The following is a 19,112-nucleotide window of genomic DNA, read 5'->3' as shown; positions in this document are numbered from 1 at the left end:
GCCTCCTTCTCAACTCTTGGATCAGCATATTATCTTAGGACCTTGCAAAACAAAATATTTTCATCCACCCCTCCCTTGGGGACTTCTATCCCCCCTTTGTCCCCAAACTGTCCTCATCTGTTCCACTAATGTTTGTTGAATACCTACTATGTGCCTGGCCCTGTGCCTTCAGTCTGGAGACCCCTCTGGAGGCATTCTCCTGCAGAGAGGTCAGGCCTTTTTGGCCCACGAGACCCCGTGTCATTGTTTCCCTTCTACGAGGCTCAGAGGGTGCATTTGGAGAGGGAGGGGCCCGATCTTACAGGGCTCCTCACTCCGGCCGGCTTTGTGGAGCTTAGAGGTGATGTGATTTGGGGGTCCTCAAAGGATTACAAAACCAGAAGATGCCAGAAGAGCCCCTAGGGAGGGGCCTTGAAGCTTAAATTCTGTTGGTGTTTACCAAGGATTATCTGTTGGTGGTCACAGATCTCCTCTGATCCTCCCTATAGCCCTGCGGGGGTGGGGTGGGGTCAGCTCGGTTCAGCGATAACACCTAAGGAACACTGGGCATCACTGCCAGACACCCCAGAAGTGGGAAGAAGGGGTCCGGGGCGCCAACAGGTAGCAAGCAAATGGCAGAACTAGGGGGAGGGGAACTCCCTTGGAGCTGCTGTTCCTCTGCCCTCAGAGACGCACTAAGATAAACAAGCCTTGTTGTTGTGTTCTTGGGAGGGTGGTTACTTTGTAATCCCAGCCAGGCCTCTGCCTTCCCCTGCCTTCACCACGCTCCCCTCCTGCGCTCCACCTCGGGATTGTTCCTCCCTCTCCCTAACCCGCCCCAGGGCTGGGTCTCACCCTACCTGGACCTTTTCTGATTCTCCTTCCTCCCCAGAAGCTTTGCCCCCCATTTCTTCTTAGGCCCAGGAGCCTGCTCCCACGTGGATGGTCGGGGAATGGGGGTGTGGTGGGTGGTACAGGTTGAAGGATGGGGTGCGGGGAGGAAGTGGGATATTGCTCATGCAGTCTCTACCAAAGCATCACCCTTAGTGTTCACATTTGTGAAATAGGCTCAAAAATAACCAATTCCAGGGAAGCCTGGGTGGCTCAGTGGTTAAGCGGCTGCCTTCGGCTCAGATCATGATCCCAGGGTCCTGGGATCGGGTCCGCATCCAGCCCTCTGCTGAGCGGGGAGCTCAATGAGGGGCTCGATCCCACGACTCTAGGATCATGGCCACAGGCGAAGTCAGACGCTTAGCGGAGTTAGCACCCAGACGCCCGGTGTGGTATGGAGAGTTTTTATAATGGGTATGGAGCTTGTTTTACAAGATGAATTGTAGAGATGGGCGGTGGTGATCACTGTACGTTGTGTATTTAATACCACTGAACGGTACACTTAAAAATGGTTAATACGGCAAATTGTGTTATGTGTCTTTTACCACAATAAAGAAAATTGAGAACAAAACAAAACCTAACTCCCGAAACTGCTAGCACAGCGAGCATGACTATTTGAGGGGGGAATTCCCGCTGTTGTTTGGTCCTCTCCGACGCTCAGTTTTCTTATCGGTAAAATGGGCATGGAAAAAAGCACCGTGGCCTCAGGACTCCTTGGAGGGCGAATGGGACAATCCGTGTCAAGATCCTGGATCGTATACCCAAAATCAGCCAGTGGATTCGTCCACCAGTACTCCGTGGCGCCTACTAAATGCACCGCCGTGCTGGGAAACTGCACTCGCAGACGGCGGGGCGCAGACAGCTAACACATTCAACCAGCCGCCGAGAGCCCGGGGTCGGGGATCCGGAGCGGCGGGGCGGGAGCGGCGGCCCCGGGGGCGGGCCGGGGCGGGGCCGGCGGTTTATAAGCTCGCGCGCCGGCCGGCGGCCGCAGACAATACGGCTCTCGGCTCGAGCGCCCCGGCCGCCACCATCGCCGCCACCGCCGCCGCCACCTCCGACGCGAGGTGAGTCCGAGCCCCTGCCGCGGCCCTCACCCCGCTGCCCTCCGCCCCTGCGCCCAGCCCGAGCCGGCAGGTAGGCGCTCACGGTGCTGCCCTGGGTGCCGAGCGGCTAGAAGCTTGGGGACCTGTGCCCAGGTTTTTCCGTCCCGGGCAGCTGTTGGGTGTGTCACTTTCGGGCGACGTTCCGGGACCCCGGCTCCGAAACGCCCCCTCTCGGGCGGGGTCTCCAGGGCCCCGCCGGCGATGGTACCAGCCGCTGGCCCCGCGGGCCTCGGTCTCCGCGACCGTGCAATGGGGCGGCCCCCCTGCGCCGCGCCGGGAGGGCCGGATGCCCCGTCGCCCCGCACCAGCCTGCGGCGCGGCCTCCCGAGGTCCGGCTCCCACGCCGTCGGGGGGCCGTGCGGGCCGGGCCGGAGCGCGGGAGAGCCAGCCATGGGCCGCGGTGTCCACCGTAACCGGGAAGATGGCGTCGGGCGCTGGCCCCCGCCGGCCCCGGGGCGCCCCGAGTCGCCGCGCACCTGCGAAGGGCCGGAGACAGGCTTTGTCGTGGGCCGCGGGGAAGTCCGGAACAGGAACTGCGCGCCCAGCGGGCGCGGCCGCCGCCCCGCACCTGCCCTCGCCCTGCACAGGTGCGCCCCGCGGGCGTGCCCGGCCTCGCTTTGCAAACCGGAGCGGCCCGCGCGCTCGGCGCTGCACGGGCCGCGGGCGCGTTCCATCCGGTGGCCGGGAGGGGTCCCGCCGCCAGCCCCGCGCGCGGCCAAAACAAGCCCGGGGCGGGGGTGGGGGAGTGGGCTCCGGGCTCCGTACGCTTTCGCAGCGAGCCCCGGCCTCCTGGGCGCGAAACCGCTTTGTAAACCTTAATCGTTACTGTAATTTTCGCTGGAATGAGCCACCCCGGGGGGCAGGACGTTGTTGTTGCTGCTGCCGTTGTAACATTTTCCCCCAGCACCTACTGAGGCCCGGCCCTTGATCGGGTGTTCTCTGTGAAGCTTCGCTCGGGCTCCCCAGGAAGGGAGGGTCATCAGCGTTATCCTTCCCGCATGAGGAGGGAGCAGACAGTTGTGCTCTGTGTTGGCCGGCCTCCAAAGATCGGAGGCCTCATTTCACAGGTGGAGAGACTGAGACTTCGGTCCAGGAGGCAACATAAAGCCTGTCAAACTAAAAGTCAGAGCCGTTTTCTGGGAGCCCTGCCAAAACTCTCCACCCAGACACCTTCCAGCTGCGTGGTTTTAGGCCACTCCACCTCTGAGCCTCAGTTTGCCCATTCTGTAGAATGGGGTCCCTGACGTTTCCCCACCAGGTGTGGTGCACACCCAGCTAAGTGTTGGTGGCTGTTAATGGCTTCCCTTACGGTGTACGCTTTAACCTTACGTCTGCTTATCTTGGGCATGCCTTTGGGGTAAATTCTTAGGAGCGGCACATTTTTGGTGTTTATTGGTGTGGTTTTACCCTTAGTTCCCTAAGTGGTCAGTCTGAGGCCGAAGCCGGCAGGGGTTCCAGCCTTAGCACCTGGCTTTTGGTGCCGCTCTTGTCCACAGCTTCAGCTCTTCTCCACCCTTCCCTTCCCGCGCCAGGATTTGGGGATTTCCCACCCTTTGAACCTCAAGGTCACAGGGCTGTTGCTGATGGCGTTAGCTGTGGTTCCTTCAGCTTTACCAACGTTAACGGTGTACAGGTTTATTTGTGTTCATTTTTGGTTTAAAGTGTCTACAGCATCTGGGGAGACTGGCTTTCAATCAGTGCCTCAGAGTGCCCTGGCGGGGGAACCCCTATTTAATCAACTTTCTCAGAGGGCTGCCAGGTGATCCTTTTTTCTTTTTTCTTTTTTGTGGGAACTCTGTCAGCAAGGATGTTTCTCCAAGCACCAGGGATCCTGTGAGGCCCTCCACGGGATGGAGTAAGGCCTAAAACAAATGGATCGATACACTTAAGCACCGTCCCCATGGGTGTCATCCTTTTTTTCCCCTGTCTCCCGTTCACTTGCTTGCCTCCTCTGAGAAGTCTTCCCTGACTACCTCATCTAAAGGTGCGGCACTTCCTCTCTTCCTGCGAGTTCCTCTGTGCAAGGACCTCGGCGGACTGTTTCAGGACACCAAAGACAGATGGAAAGGACCCATCGGTGCTTGTGTAGCTTGACACTAGCCGGCAGCTCCATGAAAACAGGAGGACCAGAAGCCACACTCATGGCACAGCCTGGGCACACCGGGAGAGGCTGGGTGTGGAGTGCTGTGTGCATGCTAAGAGTCCGAAGTTTTATTAGGGGTTGGTAGGTGCGAAAGCTGGATTCGCTGAGCTGCAGAGAAACCTGAGAGCAGCATCAGCCCCGTTTTTTCTCTTCCGGCCAGCTACTGTGTGAAAGGGGGTGCTTGGGGAACGGCTCCATCCACTGGTCGAGTCTTGAATGACCTCGGAGGTATTTTCCCCTCTCCCTGGAAAGCATCCTGTTTTTAGTGAACCTATTAAGTTTGTAGACAATTAATGGCCTCTTGCTTCCCCTGCCTTGCACATAGTGGATCCCACGAGAGTCTGGCTGTTTTTTTCTCTCTGCTCAGAACAATTCCGAGAGGTCTCAAGGACGTCCCCAGCACGCTCGGGTGTTGTTGTCGGCGGCCGCCAGGAAGCCTGCCATGGGTCGGGAGTGGACACGTGTAGCCGCTCCCTCGTCTCTTTGTCCTGCCACTGGTTGGCTGGGGCCCGGCCCTGGGAGAAATGCAGAATGTAAGCAAATAAGGCCACGCCTCCAGTTCCTCGTTGGCGCTGAGGCCGCCACAGAGAGGCCAGGGCTGGTGGTCAGCGCGTGGAGGCGGGCACAGGGAGGACAGCTGATTTTCCTAGGGTCAATATTAGGGTGTGACAATACAAAACACCCACAGGGCCTGGCCGGGCACTGCATGGTAAACCTGTTTTTCTGGAGGTGGGAGAAGACAGCCTGTCACCCAGACAGTGAGGAAGTGTGCGCTCCAGAGCCAAGAGGGGCCCACCTGGCTGCCTGGGGAGAGCATCCCTGGGATTCGGATATTTAGAATTGAGAGCTCTGGCCCCTCCCTGCCCCCCGAAGAAGTTGGCATTTGTGTGTCTATGGCTTGGAGCTCAGAAGAAGCTAGGTCAAGGTGAGGACAGATCTGCCGAGTTTGCCACGTACAGACGGTGACGCATCAGGAAAACCCCAGCGCTGAGGGAGCTGGTCAGCATGGCATGCACGTCTCCTGAGCTCCAGGCTCGTCATCCATTAGGGAGCCCTCACTGTGCACCGTATGCCAGCTTCTGGCGTGGCGTGAGGACGTGGCAAGGCCAGGGTCTCTGAGCCAGGAGTTAGGAGTTGGCTGTCCCTGTGAGCCCAGCTCCCTTGTTCTGGTTGACAGTATCTTGTCTGCCCCTCCCGCCCCCCAACTGTCCCTGTTCACTAGGTCCCTGCTCTGAACTGGGGCAGACAGACAGGTCAGCATTTAATGAGACTAGAATGGCCCAAGTGCCCAATCCAGGTCTGTTTACCGAAGGTGCTGGGACAGCTCAGATGAGGAACAATCACTTCTGTCTTGGGGAGGGCCGGGAAGAGGTGGGTTGTGGGCCAGCCCCCCGCAGCTGCCGAAGGAGGAGGCCCCCCTCTGCCAGCCTGGGGGAAGAGAGGGAGCCTGTAAAGTCAGGTTGAGGGTTTGAAAGGGCCAGGGCGAGGCCAGTGGGGGGCTGAGGACTTTGTCCCAGGGAGGAAACGGGAGCCCCCAGAGCTGCTGACCAGAGCGGGGGGGTGTCAGGATTCAGTCAGTAATTGAAACTCCTCTGCACAGGGGCGCCTTGGGGGGCTCAGTCCGTGAAGCCGTTCAGTGTCTGCCTTCGCCCAGGTCGTGATCCCAGGGTCCTGGCTTAGGGTTACCGGGGGGCCTGCTTCTCCCTCTCCCTCTACTGCTTGCCCCTGCTTGTGCTCGCTCTCTGTCAAATAAATAAATAACATCTTTTAAGGGGGGGGAGGAGACCCAAAACTCAAGAATAAAGGACCTCGAGGGCTGCTTCGGTCTCTCTGGGCCCCTCAGAGCTTGGGCCTCGCAGGGCACAATCTTTTTTACTTACTTTAAACACTGAAGAACTTATTTTATTTTTATTTATTAATTTATTTTTTCTTTCATGAATTTTTCAAGTAATCTCTATACCCAATTTGGGGCTCGAACTCACAACAACCCCAAGATCAAGGGTCACATGCTCTACCAACTGAGCCAGCCAGCTGCCCCAAGAACTTTTTTTAAATACATGCTTCTTAAACTTAAAATACTGCAGGCCCGGGTAGGATCTTGGCCCCCTGTCCTTTCTAACGGTGATGGAAAAGCAGAGGGGCCACTTGGGTCCCCTTTTGGGTGTCAACAAGGACTTTGATTGGGGTCCCAGTCCCACTTGGGATTTTCCTTGCCTTGTTCCCCCCACCCTCCACCACCTGTTTTCTTTTCACTCCCTTGAACTGTGTATTATAACGAACACCACGATCTGGGTGGCTTGTAAACCACAAATTTATTTCTCACAGCCCTGGATGCTGGAGATCCAAGGTCAGGGTGCCACTGACCTCCTGTATCCTTGAGTGGGGGACTGGGGACCGGAAGGGAGCTCTCCTGGGCCTCTCTTAGAAGAGCACTAATCCCCTTAGTGGAGCCTGCAGGATCTCATTGCCTCTTGAAGGCCCCACCCCCTGGTACCATCACCCTGGGCTTCATGAATTTGGGAGGAGACACAAACCTTCAGGCCACAGCAAACTGGTGTAAAGCCAGTTTCAAAATCAGTCATCCAGAGAATTGTTAATCTGTTCGACTTTCTCCAGGTCGGGGAATCTTTATAGATGTTTGAGCAAGAAAGGACCTAAAAAGAAAATCTCCCCAACGTTTGTTTTACAGACAAGGAATTCAGGGTCCAGAGGGGCGAAGGGACTTGTCCAAAACCAAACGGCCAAGCCGGATTAGGACGCGGGTGTCCCGCCCAGCGCCCCTTGGCGCAATGCCCCCTCTAGGTGGTGAGCAGAAGCGGTGAGACATGCACATTTGCGTAAGTGGCACCACAGTGGCTCCTCGTCTCGCTCGCGGCACGCGGCAGCTAACCGTGACTTCTTTTCCGTTGCTGCGGACCCACCTCCGTCCTTCTTTGCGGCGGCCAGCCTGGCCCAAGTGTGGATTCGGGGAGGAGGAGGGGGCACTGGTTTCGCATCATTTCCACTAACGAACCTGAGCACACTGAGCCAGGCCCGGCGTGGGGCCCTGGGGACCTGCCGCCGAATCGGGCCTCTGCAGCTCCCACCAAAATTGGACCTGAACTGGCTGCTGGGCCCAAAAATCGCCTCCCCGGGGCTGGAGGCTGGGTTTCACGGGGCTCCTCCCCCCCGGGTGTGTGAGCAGCCCTGCACTGGCCTAAACTCCTCTGTGGAGAGTGGGTAAAGCTCCCCCCTGCCAGAGGGCTCCAGCCTGCGCAGCGCCGGCTGCTGTTTTTACGTTCGCTCTCGTGACAGCCTCTCGGCTCCTGTGCCCAGAAGGTGCGATGCGGGCACGGATCGGGACGAATTGTCTGGCTCTGGCCCAGCCCTGTCTATGTGCAGGGCCCCAGTCTGTTCGTTCCATCGCTATCGTATTCAGTGGAAACTGTTTGGCATTTCAGGTCTCAGAGCAAGACCTTTTTAGTGATTGTCAAGATTCATTTATTTATTTGAGAGAGAGAGCACACAGGGAGAGAAAGACACAGACTCCCTGCTATGTGGGGAGCACAACACGGGGCTCGATCCCAGGACCTCAGGACCCTGGGATCACGACCTAAACCAAAGGTAGAAGCTAACCCGACTGAGCCACCCAGGCACCCTTTTTTTTTGCTTGTTTTTTTGGGTTTTTTTTGCGGCTGCCTTGTTATTCTGTCGGCCTGCACTGCTGGGTGGATGTATTTTTGGAGCCCGGGGGTGGGTAGCATGATTGCATGGTCAAGAGGCTCTGAATTTCCGTTCTCTCCCCTCCTGGGTCCCCATCTGTGAAGTGGGGCTGACACCTCCTCCTGGGGGAAGCTGGACCCAGTCGATGCAAATAAGGGCGTGGGGTCACTGAGAGCAGCCGCTGCAGGCCCAGAGGAGACAGTCCTTGCCCGAGGCCACAGAGGCCAAGGCCACCCCGCCCCGTGGCTGGCTCTGCCTGCACCACCTGGGTTCACGGTGGGTCAGGCCAGCACCTGTGCTGGGGTGCAGGGCGTGGGGCCACAGTGCAGGTGGGGTGGCAGCACTGAGGGGCTGTGGTGCCAGGGGCCCATTCCAAGCCGCCACTTTGCAAATTACCGAATTTCCACCTTTCCACCCCACCACGGGTGAATTTCAACTTTGTTTTTACCTGGAACACCTTTCTCTCTTCTCTCTCCCTCCTTTTTCTTGCTCCCTGTCTTTTCCCCAGTTGCTTCTCCGTCACCAGGGAAGTGAGCCCTGCCGGCCTCAAAGGAACGGTTTGAGGCATCTGCAGGTTCCTAATGGGGGAGGCTGGAGGCGGGACACCGGACTTCCCCACCAGGTGGGGAGGCTTGGGCGGGGGCTTGACTCCTGAAATAGACCTTTAAGACAGACCTTGTCCAGGGGCGCCTGGGTGGCTCAGTCGGTTAAGCGTTCGACTCTTGGTTTCAGCTCAGGTCATGATGTTGGGGTCCCGAGATCGAGCCCTGCATTGGGGCTGCTTGAGATTCTCTCCCTCTCCCTCTGTTCCCTCCGCCTGCTCACATACCCTCTCTCTCTAAAATAAATCTTGAAAGGTCTTTTACCTTTCCATTTCAGGAAAATTCAAGCTCTTGCCTCAAAACAATAATTTTTTGCTTTAGTTTTGGAAGATCTTTTTATTTGACAGCACAAGTAGGGGGAGGGGGAGTGGGAGAGGGAGAAGCAGACTCCCCGCTGAGCAGGCAGCCTGATGCGGGGCTCGATCCTAGGACCCTGAGATCACGACCGGAGCCGAAGGCAGATGCCCAACCGACTGAGTCACCCAGGCGCCCGTTGCTTTATTTTTTGAATCCACACGATCCCGGCACATGCATGGTAGTAAAAGTTCAAGAACACAAGAGCACAGAGTTAAAAATTCACTCCCCCAGGGGCGCCTGGGTGGCACAGTCGTTAAGTGTCTGCCTTCGGCTCAGGGCGTGATCCCGGCGTTCTGGGATCGAGCCCCACATCAGGCTCCTCCGCTCGGAGCCTGCTTCTTCCTCCACCACTCCCCCTGCTTGTGTTCCCTCTCTCGCTGGCTGTCTCTCTCTCTGTCGAATAAATAAATAAAATCTTTAAAAAAAAAAAAAAAGAAAAAATTCACTCCCCTTCCCACGTCTGGCCCAGAGAGACCCCTTCCCCTCTCCACTAATCTCCTTCAGGAGATGATCTGTGCAGACGGACGTATTCATCTGTTTATGTTCATTTTATAACAGCACGCGTGGCTGCACCGTTCCAAACCGTTCCTGCTCTGTGCGTGCAGCCACGTGCCTTCCAGGTCCCGGCACAGCACCACCTGCAGACCCCCTCCTTACGGTTTTCAGGCTACTGGGGTACATCCTGGAGATCATAGGTTAGGTGCCCTTGTGACGTCACTGGACCCTAACCTCCCGCTCCCCCCTGGGGTCGTTGATTCCTTAGCCAGCCCTGGAGCCCCTGCCGGGTGGCCAGAGGTGGGCAACAGCTATATCTCTTAATCATCTTAGCTCTGGGAGGCTGTGCTGTTTCCACGCAGGAGAGCCCTCTCTGAGCTAGGCTCAGAATCAGGTGACTGGTCCTGGTCACACAGCAGTGGCCGAGCTGGGACTGGAACCTGGTCTGTCTTGGCTGAGGTCCGGGCTTTCTGGCTTCAGCTCACCTGATGCTGTGAGTGCTCCACAGACCAGCGCACCACCCCCGTCCTGGGCAGCAGGGCTGGTGATGGAGTCGGGTGTGGGTGGGAAGTCCCAGTGGACAAAACTGGTGACCAGGTCTCAGCTGGGTCCACCCAGCAGCCACTGGCCTGGCACCCAGGACTCCAGTGACCAGGTGATATTAATGGGGCCCTAGAGCATCACCAGCTGTCCCCGCTTGTCTGCAAGGCACGCAGGGACACACGGTAAGGCTGGGCTGGGGGAGACTGAAGGGGCACCTTCCAGGGAGGGGCAGCTGTCCCCACAGTGTGTGTGGGAGAGGTCACACGTCATATGAAAGCACACGCAGGCGGCTGGGAGCCTGCCCTGTCTCCATCTCCCAGGCCCTGCAGGTGTCTCTGTGGCTGTGCGGGCGGCACTCTTCTGTGTAGAGACGAGATTGGCGTCCTGAGATCTTCGAGTAAGAGCGTGTGGGCTGCAGCTTGGGTGGGGACGCGTAGCTAGGTGTGCCTTCTTTTCACCCAAGAACGGTTTGAAACTACTTGTTTGCAAATCTGCTGGGAAAAAAAATAGATGCTTAAAAACAGTCCAGGCTCCTGGGCCAGCAGCTGCCGCGGTGCTGGGCGGTGTTGGGTCATTCGACGAACGTACTTTGTGCTGTGGGCTGGGGACCAGCGACCGACTAGTAACAGTGGCAGCCCCTGGTTTGTGGCCTTTACGTGGTGTCCGGGCACGAACACGGATTCCGTCATTTTGTCCTCATAGCGGCCCCAGGAGCCCCGCATTCCTAGGACCCTCCTTTAGAAAGGGGAGAAGCTGGAGGTGCAGAGTCCGCGCTCTCAGCCCCACAGAGGAAGAAGCAGCAAACCCACCGTGTGGTTGGTTAGAGACGAAAGGGGCAGAGGCAGGGGCTGCCTGAGCCCCCAGCCCGGCTCGGACGAGCTAGGAAGGCAGTGCCAGGGCTGAGTTATTTGGGGACCAGTAGGAATGTGTGGGCAAAGGAGATGGGAGTGCCAGCCAGTGGGCACTGCCCCTGCAAAGGCGGGCGGGCCTGAAGTGTCCGAGCACGGCTCCCAGAAGCACGTGGTCTCCGGTGTGGTGGAAGCAGGTCTGAGACGGGGCGGGCAGGGTTGGGGCTGGGGAGGTGGCCAAGGGGAGAAGAGGGCCCTGAGAGCTGCACGGCATTACCCCTGAGGGCCCTGGGGAGCCGAATGGAACAGTGCCGGGTCAGGTGGGAGGCTGCTGCATGGAGGTCCGATCGGAGAGAGTACAGCGGGGACCGGAGGCTGGGCGGGCAGCTGTAGTAGAGCTGGACAGGAAGTGACTGGCCCCGCCCAGCGTGTGGGATTGCTGCGGGGACCTTGCCCCCGGCCCCCTGCCCGTACTCTGATTTCGCCCAGTCCAGATCTAGAGCCCCAAGGCCAGCCCTGACCCGGCTGGTGAGCGTGTAATTAGAATCCGTTCACAGGGCTTGCATCGGGGCCTGACAAGGTCTGGGTGCTCAAACATCAGCTGGGGTTAGAACAGGCCCTTGATGGGGCGCCTGGGTGGCACAGCGGTTAAGCAGCTGCCTTCGGCTCAGGGCGTGATCCCGGCGTTGTGGGATCGAGCCCCACATCAGGCTCCTCCGCTATAAGCCTCCTTCTTCCTCTCCCACTCCCCCTGCTTGTGTTCCCTCTCTCGCTGGCTGTCTCTATCTCTGTCAAAGAAATAAATAAAATCTTAAAAAAAAAAAAAGAAAAAGAACAGGCCCTTGATGCGGGTTCTTGCCTGGAAAATGAACCCCATTAGTTTGGGATTATTATCCCCATTTTAACAGATAAGGAAACTGGAGGCCTTGCCCAAGATTGCACTGCAGCTCAAGTGACTGGCTGGGTTAGGAGGTTACCCCAGGATCCCCCCACCGCTCACCCAGCCCCGGAGCTCATCAGACACAGGCCTCAGGGGCCCCATTCCCACTTGGTGCAAAGCGATTCTGGGAATGTCTGCTGGAGGCCGAGGGATGTTGGGACAGGGGGTCAAGGGGGGGGGTTCAGAGGTCCCATTGTGGCCCCTCTGCTTCAGTGAGGCAGGGGTTTCCTGGGAGCACACAGCAGCCTCTGGGAAGAGAACAGCCCCTTGCTGGGGTGTGATGCGAAGGGGAAGGGGGTCCGGAGGGCCCATGCAAAGGAGGGCTGGGACTGCTTTTCCTGGAAAATTGCCATTTGCATAGACACCAAGCCCCCTGGGGCCTGGGGGCAGCTCGGGTCCAATTCCTTAAATGCTACGGTCGTGCGAGCTCAAGGGCATGTGGACCCACAGGGCTCACTAGCTATGCAGTGTTAAAATATCTCCTTCATGAAAGCTGGGTCCATCTATCTGGGCCCTTTATGCCCTTCAATGGAGTTTTACGTTTTTCTCCGTAAGTTTTAAATCAGATTTCATTCCTGACTAAAAGCCTTCTGTGTCTGTAAATACGTATCTATCTGCCACTGTATTTTCTGGTTGCCTTGCGCGTCTTGCTTTTTATATGTCGGTCTGGTATCTGGCAACCTGAAACTCTTCTAGAAGGTGGTTCTCGGGGCGCCTGGGGGGCTCAGTCAGGTGTCTCCTTTCGGCTCAGGTCATGATCTCAGGGTCCTGGGATCGAGCCCCACATCGGGCTGCCTGCCCAGCAGGGAATCTGCTTCTCCCTCGGCCGCTCCCCCTGCTTGTGCTCTCTCTCTGTCAAATAAAAAGATAAAGTCTTCAAAAAAAAAATTCAGAACAAAAGGTGATTCTTTGTTTTCTATATAAAGGCTCATTTCATGCCTGCTAGAAATCTCTCTCCTGTCTTATTGAAATGATCACACTTTCTTTGGTGACTTGAATGTTCTCCGTCTTTATTGCCTGAGTGGTTCCCTCTAACTTGCTGAGACGGCGTCTAACCAGAGTCCGTGTACTTGCCCTTTTTGCTGCCGCTGCCCCCCCCCAGTGTTCTCCTTTCTCTTTTTTTTTAGATTTATTTATTTGACAGAGAGAGAGAACGCACAAGCAGGGGGATCAGCAGGGAGAGGGAGAAGCAGACTCCCCGCTGAGCAGGGAGCCTGATGCGGGTCTTGATCCCAGGACCCTGAGATCGCAACTTGAGCCGAAGGCAGACGCTTCACCGACTGAGCCCCCCAGGCGCCCTTTTCTGTCTTTTTAAACAAGCAAAACTGAAGTCTGACCACTGATTGAACAGGGTGTCAGCGCCAGGGTGTGGCTGGAGGTGGGTCCCCAGGACGGGGGTCTGCCATTTCCAGCAAGCCCCCCCCCCCCAATCTCTGGCTACAGAAAGGGCTTCCAGCCATATTAGGTTTTATGATCTAGTTTTTACAAAAGAATTGTTGAAGAACTTTACAGTGTAGAAGGATCTAGATTCACCACATTCCTTTCCTTTCCTTCCTTTCCTTTTCTCTTTTCTTTTTCTTCTCTTTTTCTTCTTTTTTCTTTTCTTGTCAGCTCAATGCCCAACTCGGGGGTTGAACTCGACTCTGAGACCGAGAGTCGCATGTTCCATGGACTGAGCCAGCCAGGTGCCCCCACGCCTCACAGCTTTTAACTTCTGCCTGGCGTTCCCTGGAACAGGTGCAGGATTGTGCACTCAGAGCGCTACGTGTGCTGCCGTGAAGTTGCTAGCAGCGTTTTAGGGTTTTTTAGAAATGCCATCTGATCTCCCTGTTGGGTTCAGGCTCGTGCTGGCCTGATGGTCTTGGGGGGCTCGTTGCTGGGTCTCAGGCCTGCACGCTTTTTCACACCACCCGCAGGTGCGCTCAGCGGGTGGTAGCACCCTCCCTCCACCACCAGCACCCCGCAGGGGAAGGTGCTGTCCTGACAGGTGCGGGTGGCATATGTCAGGCCACGGGCCCTTTGTGGCCGTTGTGGCTGTGTTTACATGTCTGATTTCTCCAGCCCTCACTCCTGCCAGAGCTGTCTTTCAAGCTGGGCTTTCATCTGGAACAGACCTGACACTCTACCAGCTCTCCCTTAGGAAACAGAAACAGCAGCTTGAGACAAATTCTGGGCACATATTCTCTCTAGAACAATGCGGTTCTTCTGTGGTTTCCTTTCTCAAAGGCCCCAGACCCTCGAGTACCGGTCTGCGCCCTTGATGACATCGCAGCGTGCCCATCTCTTCTCCCGAATAGCCTGTCTCGACTCGCCCTGAGACACCGGGAGGGGCCACACTTACTCTGTGCTCCCACGAGCCTGTGCCCTGGCTCCGCGTCTCCGATCACCACCCTTAATGCTGAAAGCAAGTCATGTGCGCTGTCTCGCGTAGACTCTGCGTCCCCGGGCGCCCGTGTGTGTCCTGCCGACATTTGACCCACCTTAGGGATGAACGCTGTCCACTGTGGCCTGGGGAGCAGGGACACTTGGCTCTGTCCCTTAATCGTGGCTTATTCATGAATGTTTCCAAGTGTCGTCTTAATGAATACCTACCTTGAAGGTTAGGGATCCAACAAGATAATGAGAGGGTCCTATCCACTCAGGGCAGGCTAATGTAAAGAATTGCAGAATTTTTAGGACCCCAGGACATTATTGTAAGACAGTGGGTTGAAGTTGGTGCCTCATCCCTCGGCATCACGCAGTTACTAAGTGACAGAGCTGGGGTCGAGCTCGGGTCTGTTGGTTCCATATTCTTCCCCATTATATTCTGGCCCTAAGGCTGTTCAATGTGGTGTGGGGTAAATTGTGGTGAACGAGGTCACGGACTCCTACCCAGCTGTTTCAGGGGAGGACGTGAACACTTCTGATGGGGGAATCCACGATTGTAACAGGAGGGCCTTGGGCTGCAAGGAACTGGAAGCTCAGTGAATGGTGATTTGAATTAGTTGGGTTCCATTTTTCTTACACAATTAGGGTGGCTGGGGTTTACATGTTTGCAGGTGTTCGAGAATGCCATCAGAGAGCCAGGCTCTGTCCTTCTCTCCTCTACATTCTTGGCACGTTGGTTACCTTAACGTTCAGCACCTTGGTGTCAAAGTGGCTGCTGCAGCTCCAGCCTTCCCTCCTGCGTTGAAGGCAGCAGCCCTCTCGTCAGACCTCCAAGACCTCATTGCCCAGAATCGGGTTGTGTGCCCACCGCCAGCTGCAAGGCATGCTGGGAAAGTGAGGAGGAGAGTCACATTTGGCTCCGATGAACGAGGTTCAGTCAGTCTGTATCTTTCTCCCCCAGAGAAGAAATGTCCCACACAGGACCCCTCTCCAGGAACCTCTTTTTGAGCACCTTCCTGCAGGAGCATGGCCCGGAAGTTCTGGAGGTTCCGGGCATGACTGATCTCGTGGAGTACTATGATCCGGGGCCCTCCCCTAACAGGTAGGTCCCAGTAACACCGCAGGCCCCACACACACCCACTTGTGGTCCCTGACCTTCAGGGTATGGTTAGAAGAGCAGGCCTTCTGGGCTCCAGGGCAGAAAGTCCCCAGGTGTGGTCGTGGAGGCCTGTGCCCGGGCATGGCACTTCCTCTGACGTCAGCCCACAGAGCCCTCGGCCTCCGGCATATTCCCAGGAGGGGCCTTGGGCGCTGCCGCCAAGATGGCTTAGCCTGTGGCTTTAGGACCAGGTGTCTCCTGGCCCTCAGTGACCATGATCACCTCATCGGGGCCACCTGATGAGACGGTTCTAAGTTTAGAAAATCAGAAGTAGCCTGAGGGAGCCTGGCCCGGGCTGCTGGGGCAGCGAAGAGGGGATCTTTGCAGGGCCGGCCCCAGGGTTCCAGGTGCTTCCCTTTGCTTTAGGCCTCAGGATTCTCTGAGTCATTAGGTCCTGGACCTGGGGCTTGGGGCTGGCTGGGATCTTAGAGCTGGAGGGACCCGAAAATCTGCCTCTTGCCCTGTCGCTGCTCCACTTGCAGATGACAACAGGGGACGCTCAGCCTGGGGCGGTGTCTTCCTGAGGTCCCACAGGGTATTGGCGTAGAGGTGGGACCTCAACCCCCCACCTGGATCGCCAGCCAGACCTCCCCAGCCTCCCATCCGACCTTCCGGCACCCCTGGAATAGAGAGCATGGACCCCGGGGAGACTGGGCAGGTAGTTGGGGCTAACCTGGGAGCCACGGGGAGGCCGGCCTGCCTGGAAAGTCCCAGATGGAATGTGGGCAAACCCCTGAGAGCAGGGCTGAAGCCAGCCCAGAGGGAGGGGAGGGTGTCGGATCTGGAGATGAGGTGTGAGTGCACAGTCCTCCTTCCCACCCAGGATTCCTGGTCAGTGAGAGGAGGGAACTGGTGAGCCCCTCCTTCTGAAAGGGGTGATGACAGCTGGTGGTTTCCAGATTGGGGAGCAGGGAACAGACCCTAGACTCCCCACAAGGGGGAGGGTAAATCAAGACCCCGTGGGAGGCCAGTCCCAGATGGCAGGGGGTCTCAGACCCCCAACCTGCCCAGCCCCACTGCCCACCTTTGCCACCTTTCCTGGCAAGTCCCCAGGCGGGTGGCCTCTGCTAGGATTCTCAGCCCTTCAATTTTCCTTGGAGGGGAGAGGAAGGATGTAACAGGGAGGCCGACCTGCCGATCACATGGGCCCTAAATGTGTCTCAGCCCTCCCACAAGCGGGGCCCGCACTTCACCTAGGGATGGGACCTCTCTGGTCTTTTCTGGAGCAAAGTGGGAGCCAGAGGAGGGGTGTGCAAATGTTCGCACCTCACTCTGTGCCACCCCTTGCCTCCCACATACCTGGGGCCTGATTGGCCAGGCGGGCCTGTGTATGTGGGGGTCACTACCCAGCCACACCCCTAATTCCCCGTGCCCTCCCCACAGCAACAACCCCGACGATGTGGCCATGCGGCTGGCCTTCATCGGGGACGAGATGGAAGTGAGATGGATGCTTCCCCGCGTTGGCGAGCTCCCCGGGATGGCCATGTACAGGTGGGCGGCTCCCTGGACCCCGGGAGGAGACTGCTCCCCTGCCAACAGCCCTGAGTCCCTTCGCCGCCGGCAGTCCCCAGCCCCTGCACCTGGGCGGCAAAGCGGAACCCAGGTGCCTCTCTCTGCTGCTTCGTCAAGCCAAGACCGAACTTTCCCGAAAGGGTCTTGACTTAAAATGCTGAGAGGAAATGGTGAGCTCAGGGGAGCTGTGTGTGCTGCAGGGGGGCCTCTGTTCTGAGCCCACTGGACTTCCATGACTTGCCAGCATCTCTGGGTTCTCAGACGCTCCCAGAATTTCTCAAGGTGGGGGATGTAGGACCCTTCCCCTCGAGACCACAGCGGTTGCAGTCTCTTGGTCCCGAGAGGCAGCCTCCTTCTGTTGGGGTGCCCAGGCCTCTGTCAGAGCAAAGATCCCCTGGAGGAGGGACCTGCCTCCTGGGGCCCGTGGGCAGTGGGGCATTTTCCACGTGGTTTGCTTCAGAACCCGAGACTGAAGTGGACGGGCGGGCAGGGGAAGGAAACAGGAAATGAGATGAATTTAGGACCAGAAATGGCCCATGGAGAGAGACGCTCATTGGTGAAGCCACCAGAGAAGGGGGATAGAGAGGGAGTGGGTGGGGGGGGGACACGGCCCTCTTCTCCCCACAGGGGCTCCCTAAAGTACAGGCCATCCCTGCCCCTGTCCCTGCAGTAATGGCCCTGCTTCCCCTCCCCTTTGTCTTACAGCTTGGCTTTTACCTACAACCAGACAGGCCTGAGAGGTGTTCTTCGAAGTCTCATGGACGGACTCACTAACCTCAGGGAGAACATAAGGATCTGGAGCTTCCTGACCTTCAGGAACAGGGTAAATACACCTTGAGATGCTGTGACCTTGACTTACCCTCTTGCACGTGGTGACACTCTGCGGCTGTGGAGCAGGCGTTTCCTCTCTGGATGCCGCAGACCGCACCACTCCCTATTGTCTTGTCTTGCCTGCTTCCTCTCTTCTGCCGGTCTTTGGCTTGGAGACCCCTGGTTTAGGGATTCCGTGCTTGAATTCTTCGTGTGTTTGCCTGCTTCCATGCCTGTGCTCATGCTGTTCCCTCCGCCAGGAATGCCTTCATCTGGCGGACGTGGCTGGCTCCTCACTCTTCCGCCCCGCAGATGCCCCTTCTCCTGAGCGGCTTTCCTGACCCCTCCTCCTCCCTCCCTCCCACCGGCACCAGGGAGGGTCCCTCACGCCAGCTCATCTCCCACCCGGCCCCAGTTGACTGGCAGCCTGGGTGGGCTGGCTCCTCCTCTGTCGTGTCCTGGGCCATTTCCCCCGCCCTGCCTGTGCTCATCTTTCTGGTTTTCGTCCCAGACCGGTCCAGTTTGGAGATGCTCCTGTGTCCCCATCCCCCTGCCCCCGCCTCGTTCTTTACCACCCCACTCTCAGCCACACAGGCTCATCCCTGTGGCCACAGAGCGGGCATAGGAGGCGCCGTGGAAGGAGCACACCTGTTCCAGGCTGGAGGGCCTCACCTCTCCCCCCTTCATCCCACAGGTGTCCCCCCACCCGGGGCGCAGGCTGGTGCTGTCCCTGCTGCTGCTGCTGGGGCTGCTGCTAGGCTGGGGGTTCCGCCTCCTCCAGTGACGCCAGCTGCTGCGGGGCGGGGGCGGGGCTGGCCTCGCCCCCTCGACCACCCACCCTGGCGGTGGCCGTGTTGGTTTTGTTGTCTTTTTAACTGTTTTCTGATGATCCCTTTTTTATATTTAAACTCTGAGTGCTGGGACACGACTGAGGTTTCATACTAGTTTTTGTCTTTTTCTTTTTGTAAGAGAAATGAATTCATTATACCTCTGGGGTCGTTACTGGTTAACTGCCCGTGCCAAGGCCTGGCTGGGCCTGCTCTCCCGGCCCCAGCCCCCTGCGCGGTGGCCTGTCCCGGGAAGGAGCCTTCCTCTCGCTGGTGGGTCCTCTGGCGGGCAGCGGGGGGAGTGCTGGCCACACCCCCGAGTCTGTGATGCCCCGGGGCAGAGAAAATCTGCTGGAATAGATTTCTGAGGGGTGAGGAGAGCTCAATAAAATGTTGGTTTCCAGCTGGTCTCTGGTCTTCTCTGGGGGTTTGCCGCAAGGGCTCCATCCTGCCCCTGGCGGGAGAATCAAGGGGGAGGGGAGAGTAAGGGTGGGGCGTGCTCCTAGCCGCCTGTGTGTGATCACACACCTGCAGGCTCTTTCCTGCACCTGCTGTCATGAAGTTTGGCCCAACACAGTCAGGTTTACTCCTTCTCTTGTCGTGCCTGGTGCCTCAAATCTACCATTAGGGATTATTTCCTTTGGGCTGTCAGTCTCTTCTAATTGGGCTGCCTGCCCTCCCCACATTTGCTCATCCAGCTTCCCTGCTGGATCAGTGCAGCCTGTGGGGCTACTCACGCAGGTGTGCTGGGGAGAAGGGGCCAGACAAGGGGTACCCGCCGTGCGGGCTCAGCCTGCCCCAGACCTGGGCCTAGTGCTGTTTCTAGACCCT

General features: G+C 57.7%; 1 protein-coding gene across 1 annotated transcript; it reads left to right on the top strand.

Moving 5' to 3' along the window:
• Positions 1-1,876: 1,876 nt before the first annotated feature.
• BIK (BCL2 interacting killer) lies at positions 1,877-18,684 on the top strand. The gene is made up of 5 exons (XM_045779525.2): positions 1,877-1,937; positions 14,935-15,075; positions 16,516-16,623; positions 17,350-17,467; positions 18,149-18,684. The coding sequence occupies exons 2-5, from the start codon at positions 14,942-14,944 to the stop codon at positions 18,236-18,238; spliced, it is 450 nt and encodes a 149-aa protein (XP_045635481.2). The 5' UTR covers positions 1,877-1,937; positions 14,935-14,941; the 3' UTR covers positions 18,239-18,684.
• The last annotated feature ends 428 nt before the right edge of the window (positions 18,685-19,112 follow it).

The sequence above is a fragment of the Ursus americanus genome, chromosome 17 (assembly GCF_024610735.1).
Source record: "Ursus americanus isolate L20-20 chromosome 17, mUrsAme1.1.p, whole genome shotgun sequence".
Lineage (NCBI taxonomy): Eukaryota > Metazoa > Chordata > Mammalia > Carnivora > Ursidae > Ursus > Ursus americanus.
Note: the sequence above shows the minus strand (reverse complement) of the source record. Positions and strands in the feature narration are given on the sequence as shown.